At 32.5% G+C, this 14,585-nt stretch overlaps 2 protein-coding genes across 2 annotated transcripts in view; one reads left to right on the plus strand and one right to left on the minus strand.

Moving 5' to 3' along the window:
- Rh50 (Rhesus blood group-associated glycoprotein Rh50) overlaps positions 1-14,585 on the minus strand; it is a 200,400-nt gene that overhangs the window by 40,383 nt on the left and 145,432 nt on the right. The gene's annotated exons all lie outside the window — the stretch shown is intronic.
- LOC140436185 (circadian clock-controlled protein daywake-like) lies at positions 1,013-14,581 on the plus strand. The gene is made up of 5 exons (XM_072524886.1): positions 1,013-1,148; positions 3,659-3,754; positions 6,551-6,701; positions 11,354-11,487; positions 14,218-14,581. The coding sequence occupies exons 1-5, from the start codon at positions 1,082-1,084 to the stop codon at positions 14,517-14,519; spliced, it is 750 nt and encodes a 249-aa protein (XP_072380987.1). The 5' UTR covers positions 1,013-1,081; the 3' UTR covers positions 14,520-14,581.

Consider the following 14,585-nt stretch of genomic DNA (forward strand, 5'->3'; position numbering starts at 1 on the left):
AGGCAGGTACGCTAGCAGCGACATCTATTTATATATATATATATATATATATATATATATATATATATATATATATATATATATATATATAGAAAATGAGTACGACCGTCAATCCAAAATAAACTAAGGTACACTCGAAGAGTGGTGGGTTTTTCGGTCAAAGTAGAGAAATAAAAGACAAAGAAGGTGGCTACTTCATCTATTTATTGAAGACGTTATTTATTGAAGCAGAAAGCGAAACGTCTTCAATAAATAGATGAAGTAGCCACCTTCTTTGCATTTTATTTCTCCACTTTGACCGAAAAACTCACCACTCATCGAGTGTACCTTAGTTTATATATGTATATATATATATATATATATATATACAGCACAAAATGAGAAAAGACTTAGAAGCAAATATAGTTGCAGTGGCACTGCAATTTTTTACAAATGTTAAACAGTAATATCTATAATTTTCATGGCAACTATGATTTAAGTTAAAATATTAAGTTTTCAGGGTTCAGGGATGATTCAGCAGGTTGTTGTTTGGTAACTCGTAGCTTAATGAGTTTTAAAATTTTAACTTATTATAACTTAGTTATTAATAAATATATTTAAATACAGTTTTTGTGATAGCTATTTGTATCTACCTAGAAATCTTTTAATAAAAAAATCGCTAATGAAAACTCTCCATTTTCGATTAACTTAAAGTATCGTGGGAATTTGAATAAATATTTTAAATTATGTCCCAAAGTCGTCCTTTTATTACATGACATTAAAAAAAAATGATTAAAATCGGTTACCAGTTTTAAACATTATGGAGGTATCTCCAATCTAAATTGATCACAGTCTATATGTACAAATTTTCCAAAACTGATGGGTTGTTGTCATGTAGATGCAAAAAATAACTAATAGTAATGCATAAAATTACAAATAATAATAAAACTCCTAACAAGACAATAAACTTGACCAATTTATTTCATATAAATACTGGTTATACTGCCAAGGCTGTAGTATAAAATGCATGATCTCTAAAACACCGGTTAGTTTGCAATCATTCATCGTACTATTAGCAATTGATACACAGGTCCAATTAAAAATGACAAAGTTCTTTGTGGTACTGGTGTTAACATTATCAGCTTCTCTAAGCTATGCAACAAATATATGTAAGTTATTATAAGAAAGTTCTTTCTCTACAAACAAAACGTTTAAGTAAACAATTGTACCTCAAAATTTCAAAATTATAAATACATTTAATAAAATAAGGTGCTCTCTAAAATATATTTAAACATTACCTAAGGTTTCATAAACACCAAGCTTTCGAACCGTATTTTCAGTTTTTTATTTTGAACAAACTTTCTTTTACTGGGTACTGTATTAAAAGGTCTTCATGGTGCTTTTATTTTGATAGGGATATGCCTACTTTACTGTTGGTTTTAGCCTCAATTTGTGTTGACTGACCACCATTTTTTTAAAAGTTATATTGTTTTTTGCACTTGACAATCCTGTCTTACCATTCTTATGGATTTGTTATTGTTTCTATATGTTCCATTCTCTTTTTATTGGTTTGGATATTTCGTGTTTATTCCCCTAGTGCCGTTATAGTTCATTCCTTTTCCGGTTCTATATAATTTGATTCATAAATATTTTACATACAATCCATGTTCAGCTATTTTGTTATTAACAACAGTTTTAATTTTAAAATGAACATGTTATACGGGAATATCTTTATTCGTGTAATTAGGTGGTAGCTACACTGAGCCACGCCACAGTGGCAAGTATCAGTCTCCTGGTATTTTCATCTTCTCAGGTTACCAGCAAATAGTGAGACGCTAGTTCTTAGTATGTTTAGAGCTCTCCAGGCTGAGAAGAGCAATTTTTGAGCCACAGTAAATTTTTTTAACAGGAAAAATGTTTTGTGGCAGTTGCCGCTTGCCAATATTAGGATTATAAGGATCTTATTTTTTTTTTTAAGTTTTTCCAAGAACTTAATCTACTTGGCTGAGTTTGATGATCATACAAAGGGTGTCTTTGATCTGTCACCTGCTTCTTCCGCTGTACCTTTCATATGATCTGCCTTCTGATGGATGGTGGAGCGATCGCATTTATTTTCCCAGGAGGAATTTTTTTGGTTTAGTTACTAGGTTTTATTTACTAGGTTACTAGCTCCCACGCCGCACAGGATTAGCATGGGCAGAGTTTGGTAAATTAAACTATGTATTTAAATCGGACCTACCCAAATGCCTCAAAAGGAAAATCTTTGATCAATGTGTGTTAACTGTACTCATTTATGGAGCGGAAATTGGGTGTCTTTCTGAGAGACCATATCCCAAACGAAGAAATTGAAGCAATACAGAGCAGAGGACGTCCACCGACTGGATGGTCTGACGACCTAAAGCGTGTTAGCAATAACTGGATGCAAGCCGCACAAGACAGAGACAGATGGAGAGAGCTGAGAAAGACCTATGTCCAGCAGTGGACGCTTACAGGTTGATGATGATGATGACTAGGTTTTTTACTTCTTTGTTTAATTTTTTATATATTCGTCTATCATCTGGGACATTTGTTTGCTGTCACTTTTGATATCTATGTGTCTTGTATACTGCATTCTCATTCTCATTTGTCCACCACAATGAAGTATGCTTTTATATTTTTATTTTTTTACGTCTTCGTTTGTGTATTCCTTTCTTTTCATTTTTCCTGATTTTCCATAGTCCCGAATAGTGGTCCCTTTCTATATGAGGCAAAGTCAGACTACATAATTTGATATAAATTTTTGTCCTTAATTATTTTCTAATGTGTCCGAAAATTTAATCTAATGATTAAAGAACATATTGTTTATTTTTAGCTCGTGCATTGTACAAAAGCCCACAATTTTCCCATAATCGTTACTGTTACTCTCATTTTATCTTTGATCTATTTCAAGTATTACTTTTTCTGTTATTCTAGCATTGAAATACTTAAATAGAATAAGTAATTAATTTTTTAACATTTTTTTTATTAGTATTTTATAACTCTCTAAAAATTATTTATTCTTTACCAGTTTGCATTCTAATAATGCATAAATTCCTATTATGTGTATAGTTTTTCTACCTGATATCATCTTTAACATAATTGACTACAAGCCCATGGGACATTTTTAAGGGGTCACTTGACCCAGCATGAATAACATATAAATCAATACTACAATAGAAAGTTTCTAAAGTTGTAATAAGAACTTTAGAAACTATGCCATTAATTTTTATTGGTACAGGTACAGGCTACACACGTAAGGTAAAAAACTTACCATTCAAGGGGGCTTGGTGAGACGTGTTTGTACGGTATTTATAATTTAGGTCCACCTGTTTTACAAAAATAATAACCTGCGACCTACTGCCGTACAAAAATATTGGTACCAGTAGCAGGGACAATCTTTGATTTTCGGAAAATTTTGGCCCCATTTTTGGCAATTTAATAGAGTACTTAATTTCGGATCGTTATTTAGATTACTTTTTATGCAGTGCCGTACATATCGTTTGATACAGCTCACCCCTGTAAACGAATACGCACTCGAATATCCTTTTTACTCCTTGTTTATTTCCTGACTTGCCCACGTGAAAGTCCTCACTCTCAATATATTTGTAGTTTTCCATAAAAGATATAGTTTAAATGTTTTTAATCTAATTCTAATTTTTAGCGGAATTGTTCAAAATATGCCACCAGAGTGATAAAGATTTAGATACCTGTTTAAAAGGAGCCATTGAGGTAGCAATAAAAGCAATAGGATCCAAAGGTAAACGATTTACTTATACAAATATAACATAAAAGATATAAAAGCTTTTGAACGTCCAATCCTGGATAACGTTTCGCCGAGTTTTGGCCGTCAAAGTACCGGGTTAACTTTTTTGACTTAATCTTTAACATATAGTTGCTTACTGTTTCCTTATAGAAAAGAAATTTTTGAAAATCAAAAGCAAATATTTTAATAAACAAAAAATTGGAATGAAAAACAAAACGATGGGAAGTTATCGTTGGCTCGACATAATGCAACAAATCCATTTTTATTGCCAGTCATGGACGGTGCTTCATTTGTTGTAATGCACACGAGTTTGTAAATCGGTAACTATCCAGAGTTTATAAATATCATCCAGATAAAATACATAACTGTTAGGATTGCCAATATTTGCTCATGATGTCGATTAGTCTAACAGTGGGACGAGATAACTGGACCTCTTTAATAAGGTCACGTTGGTGACAGGTGGACATATATAATCTGTCTTAAGGTTAAGTCAACAAATAATACATTAACCGCTTTAATAAATGCTTTTTTTAAAATAGTTCCGTTTTCGAAACGTATCTTGTGTTGTGTTAGTACCTATGTACGAAATTTTAAATCACGAGATTGTTGCAGCTACCGATTGTTTGGCTGAATTAGAGAAGATGGATTGATCTCACTTCAAACTACTTTTCAAATCTTGCAATTTTCGTCTTCTTAACCAACTCTTTGGCGGATAATCATTTCCATACTGTTTATACAGAGTTTTATAATATCTTTCTAAGTTACCGCCTTTGAGCAATACCATTGAAGATCGACAAACGAGGCAACCGCACTTATCTTTGAACATAACAAAAAAAAATTATTCCTTACAATCACTGTTAAAATGGTACGTTTTACTCTTTTTCGTTGTACTCATTGTGCGTTTTAAATATTCTTATTTTACGTTAGTACTTCTACTCATCGTACTCATACGACACTCGAGAAGTATCTGTAACATTCGCACAACTTCGCGCGGTCATTGGACTGTACTACGGTATTTGTAAGATCTTTCTTCTAAAAGGAACAACACATAACTTAAGGACTGTGATGATTATTTACATCATACGCTGAGACTGCCTATCATAGTACAGTTTAACAAAACTTAGTAAATGTAATGATCATCTGCTAAAGTACTTTAGTTTAAATCTATCTATTTCTATTAATATGCCATGTAACATCCATAAAATATTTAATGGACAACACTAATGTGTAAATAAACGCTATTAAGAAGATTATCAGGGACAACAAAAAAGGGCACGGACTTAACTACGCAAGTAGTAAAACGAAATAAAGCAATGATTGAAACACGAAACAGCCTTTATTATAAAACACGATAGGTACTATTTTATCTTATAAAACAAAATTAGTTTGGTTTCTGGATACAATAAATTACGTCATTTTTATTTTATTAAATAATAAATTTAAAATTAGAAACTATCATTAATATATTATGTGCGATGTATGACAGTAATTTGTATAATCAAACAAAAGAGGTTAATTTTATGAAGTTAATAATGACTAGGACTTGTAATAGACTATGTACTCTACTACATTAGTTTGCTGCTACTTTACATATTACTTTATAATAACCTTACTTAATATTTTGAATATTTGCTGACAAATAATAAACATTCTTATATTTTTTGATATATAACTCATGAAATAAACTTCTTAACATTATTTGATCTCCACCCATTTTTTTTTATTAAACTCATAAGCTATTCAGTGAATGTCAGATTGACATTCACCGAGTTAACGGAGTTACAACCAAATAAGTGTCAGAAGTCATAACATTTTTCTATCTTAAAAATGTATGACTAATATCAAAAAACATAGTACAAGAACATTAGAAATGGAGATGGCACATAAAGAAAAATGTGTTGTGTTAAATATCGTTTATTAAAGCACAACTAAATTTTAACACGTCTTCTTTTTAGGGTGCCTGTCCGTTGCGAACGTTGGCGATCATTCTGGCTATGATGGCTTTGTTGGTTATGCATTGTAGCAGCTCATATTTGCCTTGATTTCTCAATTTATGTCCCAAGTACTGCAGCTTACAGCAGTTCACAATGTTGATCTAATCCACGGTTATGTTCATCCTCCGTAGTACTTCTTCATTGGTGACTTTGTTTATCCATGGTATCTTCAGGATCCTTCTGTACAACCATAGCTGAAAAGCCTGAAGTTTTGATAGAGTTTCCGCCTCCGATGTCCACGTTTCTACTCCGTACAGAAGCACTGAGTACACGTAACATTTTTAAGAAGCCTTATTTTTGTTTCTAGGGTGAGGTCATGGCTCTTTAACACAGAGATCATAGTCAAGAATGACCTTTTTGCCTTTCCGGTGCGACATTTAATCTCTTGGGTATTGTCCCACGACTCATTGATTATAGTTCCCAAGTAGTTGTACTGAGAGATACGTTCAATTCTCATTTGGTTCAAATACAGATTTGATCCAGTTATGTTTTCCTAGCTGATGATCATTAGCTTGGTTCTGCTGGTGTTTATATCAAGTCCACATGTTCTAGTTGTTTCCTTTATTTTTCCTTTGTTCATTAAGTTTTGCAGCCCTTCTATGGTATTGGAAAACACTATTCTATCATCTTCATACTGCAAGTTATCGAGCTTGACTTCATTTATTGAGATGCCTTTATTAATATCTTTTAGAGACTTTTCAAAATGTGCTCCGAGTACAGATTGAATATCAGTGGTGAAATTATGCATTAACATATGTAACTAACAGTTACTAAGAGCACTATTTTATTTTTTCAGGAATACCAGATTTGGGTGTTCCTCCGGTTGAACCAATTGCTGTTAAAGAGATTACATTCGGATCTGGAACTGATGCAGTTCAATTGGATCAAACGTACTATGATGTCAAACTACACGGATTTACAGATAATTTGAAGATAACCAAAGCTCAGTAAGTATTTTTATTTTTATTATTTTCCTAGATTTATTTTTACTGAGTCAACTATTTTTTTTTGCAAATTTTTATCCATGTATTTATCCACTATTTTTTTGCCACTATTTTCATTTGTGGCTTTATATTTCTTAATAGTGGTAGGATATTTCAAAGCACAAATCAGAGAAAAAGTCAATAAAGGAGACATGCTATAGAATTATTTAACCTTTTGTGGCCGGAGTTAATTTTTTCTTTTTATTACTGATTGTTTTGGTTGATTTATGAACCGGTACACATAATAAGAGATATTTTTATAGAAAAACAATTTAATTTTTTTTAGTTTTTTCAAAAACATGTGGTTCCATAAAGTGACCACTAGGAAACTAGACCAAAATCAGAATCAATTCTTTTGGTGAAATTTATAAAAACAATTGTTTTTTTCACTTAAACAGAGTCCAACACGACATGTAGAACAATGTCACCTAGAACGATGCGGTTGCGCACGCGTACTGCAATGGGCACAACGAACCTTATTTCCGTGGATTTCAAGATGGGCACATTTATCATATTTTATTTCAGGGGGAACTGTAGTCTTAAATTTATTTGGTACACCTTGAGAAGTCCTTCTGCCCTTTTTATCTGGATCTGGTTGTGCTCCAATTAATCCCAACGCTACAGCCAATATTAAGTCTTTCAGAAAAAAACTTGTTACGTTTTCTGCCCGGTCTCTATATAAAATATAACTATTTACTACAGATAGATCCAGAAAATGCCAAAACAACCTATGCCACCATTTCTTAGACTTGCGATTTATTTTATATAAAGAAATATACATATCTGACTGGTCGACATACCCGATATGCTTGTTATAGTCTTTGACTATTTGAAGACAAGCAATGTCTTGAGAGGTACCATATTTGTTTTTTCTGGAAACAGTTTGCATATCATTTAGGTTGTGGAAGTTACTGAGAAATAGAACTGGCTTGCTGTCCATCTACTTTAGATATACTAGACCTTCTTCAGTGATCTTTCATTCTGAAGTTCCCCTTGTCATTTTTGTTTTATCGTTGACTAAATTTGTTGGCTGATTCTTATGTTTCTTTCTCATAGTTCCACATGAGTAAATGCCATCTTTCAAAAGGTGACTGGCTAACTGGATGGAATTAAAAGAATTATCAAAATATATTTTATGATGCTTGCCTACAAGTAGACGGGTTAAATATTTTACTACTTTGGAACCAAAACCTTCTTTGCCAGAGCCAACTTTTCCAGTATAAAACTGCGATACAAACCCAGAACTATCTGCTCGTATCCAAATTTTATACCCCCTTTTTATTGGCATGAGAGGCATATATTGACGAAAACCTATTCTCCCTTTACATTTGACCATCGATTCATCGATACTTTGATTTTTACCAGATTTATAGCAGTTTGCAAAAGTATGTGTTAGCCAGTCAATGATTGGTCGTAACTTGTATAGTTTATCATAGCCCTCGTTGCCTTTCTGGGGTTCTGGGGTACTGTATTATCGTTCATATGCAAATTTACCAACATCCATGAAAATCGATCCATGGACATGACCGATGATATAAAGTGATCCCTTACTTGAAATTTAGATGACCAATAGTCTGTATAACTAGGCTTCTTCGTAAGTCCCATCATCAAATTTATTCCAAGGAAACACTTCATTTCGGCAACATTTGTGGGAATAATACGTTCACCAAATTGCTGCGTTGCATACAGATTTGTTTGAAAACCATGGTTTCAGCTAATTTATTCGAAAATAGACATAAAACGTATCTATACGACTTTCAATTTGCTCAGGTATGCTGGAACCAAAACTTTCGGTAAAGGGTACAGTTGTAGTAAAAAAAATTGCATTACTCGCTCATTTAAATTTTTGATTTGGAGCTGCCTCAACGTCAGCATCCTCGTCATTCTCACTGTCGCTATTATTTGATATGATTTGAAACTCGTCATCCTCAAACTCATATAATTCATCCTCAGATGGAGCCCATGAAGTGAAAGACTCTAAATCTGATGGTATTTCGTCAATCACAGCATATGCCTCATCTGACGCCAACTTCCTAATGTCCATGACCAATACCTGAAGTAAAACAAAAACAGAGATGTAGGCATATCCCACTGACCTAGTGGTTCCATAGGAGAACCACACATTTTATTTGCAAATAGTAAATTTATGCTAAGTTTTACAAACACCAAATTATCAAATATCACAGAAGAACCGCATAACAAACAGAAATAACAAAAACTTACCGAATAAATTGCTGATTTCAAATAAAATATATTATTTGTCGTTCTTCACTTCACAACACTCGTGACTTATACAAAACAACTGTCGATTAGTGTGTCTAAACAATAAAATATAATAAATGTACTCCGACAGTGTGGTTCCAAGCAATCACTTCTAGGCCGTTAACAAAAATTATTTTATTTGTGGTATCTTCATGGAATCACTAGGCCCCAAAGGGTTAAACAATGAACAAAACCTTTTTTATTCAAATAGGCATGTTCTTCAAAAATCAAAACACCGTAAATGGACCTCCCGACAAAATTATTGAAGTGACAGTTCTAAATAAATTTTATACGAACCGAATTTAATAAAATATTGAAGAATTTTTACCACACTAGAAAAATTCATTATTTGCTTTTAACTCTATTTTTTTTTAAACTAATTATTTGTTTAAACTTCTAGAATGTATTAATAATACATAAATAAAGCAGACTATAAGCAGAGGATATAGGGGGTTGCTTCCGCTCACTATCTCGCAGAAAAAAAAGGCACAGACTTTCTTTTCATCAAGTCACTCAAATTTTGTACTAGATACATTAAAAAAAAGATAATATTTTGGTATTTTCAAATACTTTAAATCACTTTCACTTACAAGTTATTTATTAGTTTTCTTATTATTATTATTGTTATTTTATTAGTAGTTTTCCCGTCATTTGACTTTGAAACTCAAAATTTAACATTGGACGAAGAAGAGCTAACCTACAATAAAGTGTGACTCGTTTAATGATAGTCTTAAAAAGAATTAAAAAAAAACTTTTTTTTTTTAATTTTTTTGTTTTTTTGTTTTGTTTATTTTTTCAAAAGGTACATTTTTGTTAATTACAGTTTTTTGATAAAACGAATAATTTTTGAGTTATTAGGAGAAAACTGATTTAAAACATTGATTTTTTCGATATAAAACTGACACTTTCGATAACGAATAAATCGAAAACTATTAATTTTATTAAAAAATTGTATAAAACATTTTTTGCTTAGAATTAATTTTTCTACAAATTTTTGCGGTCAAAATATAACAAAAAATTTCTCAACCCTGAGATAGGGTGGCAACTACTCCCATGGTAAAAGCGGCTTTCAGTATCATATAGATTTTCACCATTGACCATCCACTACTTATTCTCAAATTTTCAAATACATCTGAAAATTTTTTTTCCGAAAATATTACGAGGTGAAAACATTTGATTCCTGGACTATTATAAAAATATGCAAGAAACAATTTATATGAAATAAATTCCTCTATCCTCCAATTATTTAATGGCTACTCTAATTGACAATAATTTTTCGCTGTATCCAATAGGGTTCTTAGCTCTTTTCAACATTGTTTTAAAAGATAGCGATTTCGTATCGCCATCTATGTCAGAATGTTACAACAAAGTTGGATGGATTAACTTATTGCTGAAGGCAACTGTAAAGTTTTTAGAGTAGTTTTCAGAGTAGTTTCATGTTTTTATATTATGTGGCTCTATGTGGAATACATTTTATTAATTATTTTATTTTATTTTACCAAAATATCAAGCATTTTGAGGTATTTTTTCAATTATATAATCAAATTTCATGTATAAAAGCAATACTGTATAAAAATATAATTATCGTTGTATATATCTTACCACTTCTATCACATATACCTATGTTAGCACTTCTATACATTAAATGTAAATTACATACATATTATTGTACACATGTCTCGATAGTTACGATACTAGGATTCTTCATTGGCATAAAGGAAATCTAAACTTGAACCGTATACTTTAATACTGAATAATTTATAAGATGATAAATATACATTTACTCCTGTCCTTAGAGACGAAAATGTCACTGAACCTTTAAAAGTCATATGAACAAGCATTATGTTGTTGAGAATGCCAATTTTAACACCTCAAAAAGATGCAAAAAAGTTTACCACTTAAAAAAAATGTTTTATTTAAAAAATGTAGCTGGCTAAAAAATGAGGCCACGGTGGCCCATTCCACATATTGCAGGTGCTATATCGAAGCGGCTAAAATACGAATCATTTATTCTGTGCAAAAATGCATCTCCGGAGCACTGAGTCTTCTTTTTGCCCTAAATGTAATAAGGAGATATCTAAATGTTAATTATATTTCCCTTACGAGTTACCGGAGCTGTCGCGTTTTTGCACTAATCGATAGAATGTCTTTAAATTAACGTATATTGAATAAAAATAAAAAATTGTAAAAATATAGAGTTGTCTCCTTTTTGGACGGATGTCTTTAATTATTCAACGCGAAGTCATAAGCGAAAAATCAGAGAAATTACATATGGCTCCCGCCGAAACCTCAAATTGAATATGATATATTTCTAGATATATATGTATATTTTATATGTATTCTTTTAATTGTAGTTATGATGTTGGAAAGAAGGTCTTAACTTTTTCTACTCTCACTCCTGTTCTAAAACAACAGGGAAAATACGACTTAAAAGGAAAAATATTGGTTATACCGGTATACGGAAAGGGAGATTCTATTGTTACATTAAGTAAGTATTCTCAAAATAGTGTTCACTATTAGAACTCACATATTTTGGTCGAGTTCTGAAAATTTACGTGTCAGTTTTACCGGTGGATCTTTGTTGGTTCTCATTTTTATTACTTCTTTAATGTAATCGTTTACTTTTTTATCTTTACATTTATATCCAATATTTGCTATTTCTACTAATATTTTTAGGAAACTTTCCTCCATCCAAACTACCATTCAATCATTTTAGATCTAGTTTTAATAAAGACATTGAATACCTGTCGGAACGGCAACTCATGAATAAATAAAAAGCCTTTATTAATAATATGTAGTTTTAAATCATGGCAATATTCATTAAGTTTATTGAAAATGATTTAACAGGTCTATTTTTATTCCAAAGGGGACATCTTTGAATGATATAGATATTGATCATCTGACAGCCCCTTCCTTCTAGTACCTTCTTCTTCTTCAGGTGCCATCTCCGCCACGGAGGTTGGCAATCATCATAGCTATTTTAATTTTTGAGGCAGTAGCTCTAAATAGTTGTTTTGAGCTGCATCCAAACCATTCTCTCCAGATTGTAGCTAGATTTGGCGAAAATTCCACATAGCGATTGCCAGTATAAGCAATCCCCCGTTTACTGGCCAACAGCTTTGGGATGAGGAGCTAGTAAACGGTAGGGCAACCCTTTGTACTGGAGTTGGAAAACTGACTTTAAAAGCAGAAGAACTATGGAAGCGGTCAACGGCATAGAGATGAGAAAGAAATATTGGGACAAGACACCTTATTAAAGATCCGGATTAACTAAGTCCTAGTAGTATCAAATGGCTATGAGTGCAGCGAAATTAAATTTCGGAGTAAGCACCTCAATCGGATCTCCGGGAGGAGCAGTTACAAATATAACAAAAAGATTAAAATGCAAACAGTAAGGTAAAATCTATAATGCAATACAAGAAATGGCACACATGAAATTGAATATTGTGGGAATAAGCGAAATGCGTTAGCCAGGTTGAGGAACCGCAAATATCGGGGAACACGACGTTTACCATTCTGGAACAGATAACGACAAAAATGAATTAGGTATCGGCATTATATTGACAAGAGAAATGGCAAAAGTCTGTATACAACTTCATACCAATCTCAACAAGAGTGATGCTCATACAACTAAAATCAAGACCAATCGACATCAATATAATTCAAGTGTATGCACCTACAGCAAAAGGAACAGAAGAAGCGGTAGAAGAACTATACTATAGCATTAATTAAGCCGTGAAAAGGTTGAAAAGGCAAGACCTAACAATTGTAACGGGTGACTTCAAGACCAAAGTTGGGGCCAGCAAAACATCATCTGCATTTGGACCAATTGGGCTAGAAAACCAGAACAATCGGGGCATTTTGATGAAGGCATCTCAATAAATGGAGTCAAATTCAATAACCTATGGTATGCAGATGATATAATAGTGTTTTCCAAGCTGCAATACTTACTGAACAAAATAACGAAAACAAGTAGAACATATGGACTGGATATAAACACCAGCAACACCTTGCTGATGACTATCAGCAAGGAAAATATAAATGGAGCAAATCTGTATGTGAAACAAATGAGAATAGAACGTGTTTCACAGTATAACTACTTAAGAACTATAATCAAATCAAAAAGTGCATTCTTGACTCTGAGCTCTGTGTTTAAGACCATGACCTCACCCTACAAACAAAAATAAGGCTCCTTAAATGTAACGTGTACTCAGTGCTTCTGTATGGAGTAGAAACGTCGACATTGAAGGCGGAAACTCTATCAAAACTTCAGGCTTTTGAGCTATGGTTATACAAAAGGATCCTGAAGGTACCATGGATAGAAAAAGTTACCAATGAAGAAGTACTACGGAGGATAAATACAACCGTGGATTTGGTCAACATCGTGAAAGGCCGTAAGCTTATAAGGCTGAGAGTATGGTATCTAAAGACCTCAACACAGCTATTCCGTATAACAACCAACAAAGTCATCATAGCGAGAATGATCGATAACGTTCGGAACAGACAGGCACTCTAAAAAGAAGAACCCACAATTGCTTAAAATAAAAATTACCTCTTACTTTCGATGATCCCCTTTTGTTGAAATTGGCACTATTGTGTTACAAATTTTTCGATTGATTTTGTCTTTGGCCCAAGATTTACGTAAATTCGATGTAATTATTTGGATAGCTTCTTCCTTTAGGTATTTCAGCTATTTTGGTGTAATGTCGTAGTGACTAGCTGTTTCTTCCTATTAATATATTTTTATACAGTTGGTCTGTGTCGTTTTAACTGACAAGAACCACGTGTTAAAAACCGAGCAGGGAGACATGTAGCTCCTCAAGTATTAAATTTTATCCAATGTCATCGACCTAGAGTCACATTAGAATTTAATTTTGGAAAGATGTAAACCCATATATGGATGTCATAGCCACAAATTCATTGTTAGCTTCAAATACATAAGGCACTGAAGATGATCTGATTAGATCGAAAACGTTATGCTACTGTATAAATTTTGACGACACTTGTAAAAGTTTTAACTATATGTTTTTATATACCTAAATACAATGGTGTTTTAACTTCTGTATGATATTTTTATACCTTTTGTTTGAGATGAATATATTGACTTACTTCGTTATAAATGATCATGCAAAATCGTCTTTAGATCTGTACATTATTGCTACATGTATTTTGTATATATTTTCTAAGGATAAGAAATATTTATAAACATTTTTTTCAGAGGATGTAACAATGAACCATGTCATAACTTTCGAAGAAGAGAAGAAGCAGGGAAAAACATACCTTAAAGTTATCAATTACGAAGGCGAAATGTCTGTTAAGGGAGCAAACTTCGACTTTAAGAATTTATTTGACGGCAACAAACTACTTTCGGATAATATTTTGAAAGTCGTGAACGAGAACTGGAGTGTTATTATTGGCGAACTTCGTGAGGGTATAGTTAAATCTTACAGCAAAATATTCTCGTCGATTACACAGTCCCTTGTAAGTAAGGTTCCCGTCAACGATATTTTCCCGAGTTAACTACAACGTATATTACTAGGTGTGAAGTTACGATTAATTAGTAAAGTTTGTTACAGTTAAAATTGA

This window comes from Diabrotica undecimpunctata, chromosome 3 (assembly GCF_040954645.1).
Source record: "Diabrotica undecimpunctata isolate CICGRU chromosome 3, icDiaUnde3, whole genome shotgun sequence".
NCBI classification, from domain to species: domain Eukaryota; kingdom Metazoa; phylum Arthropoda; class Insecta; order Coleoptera; family Chrysomelidae; genus Diabrotica; species Diabrotica undecimpunctata.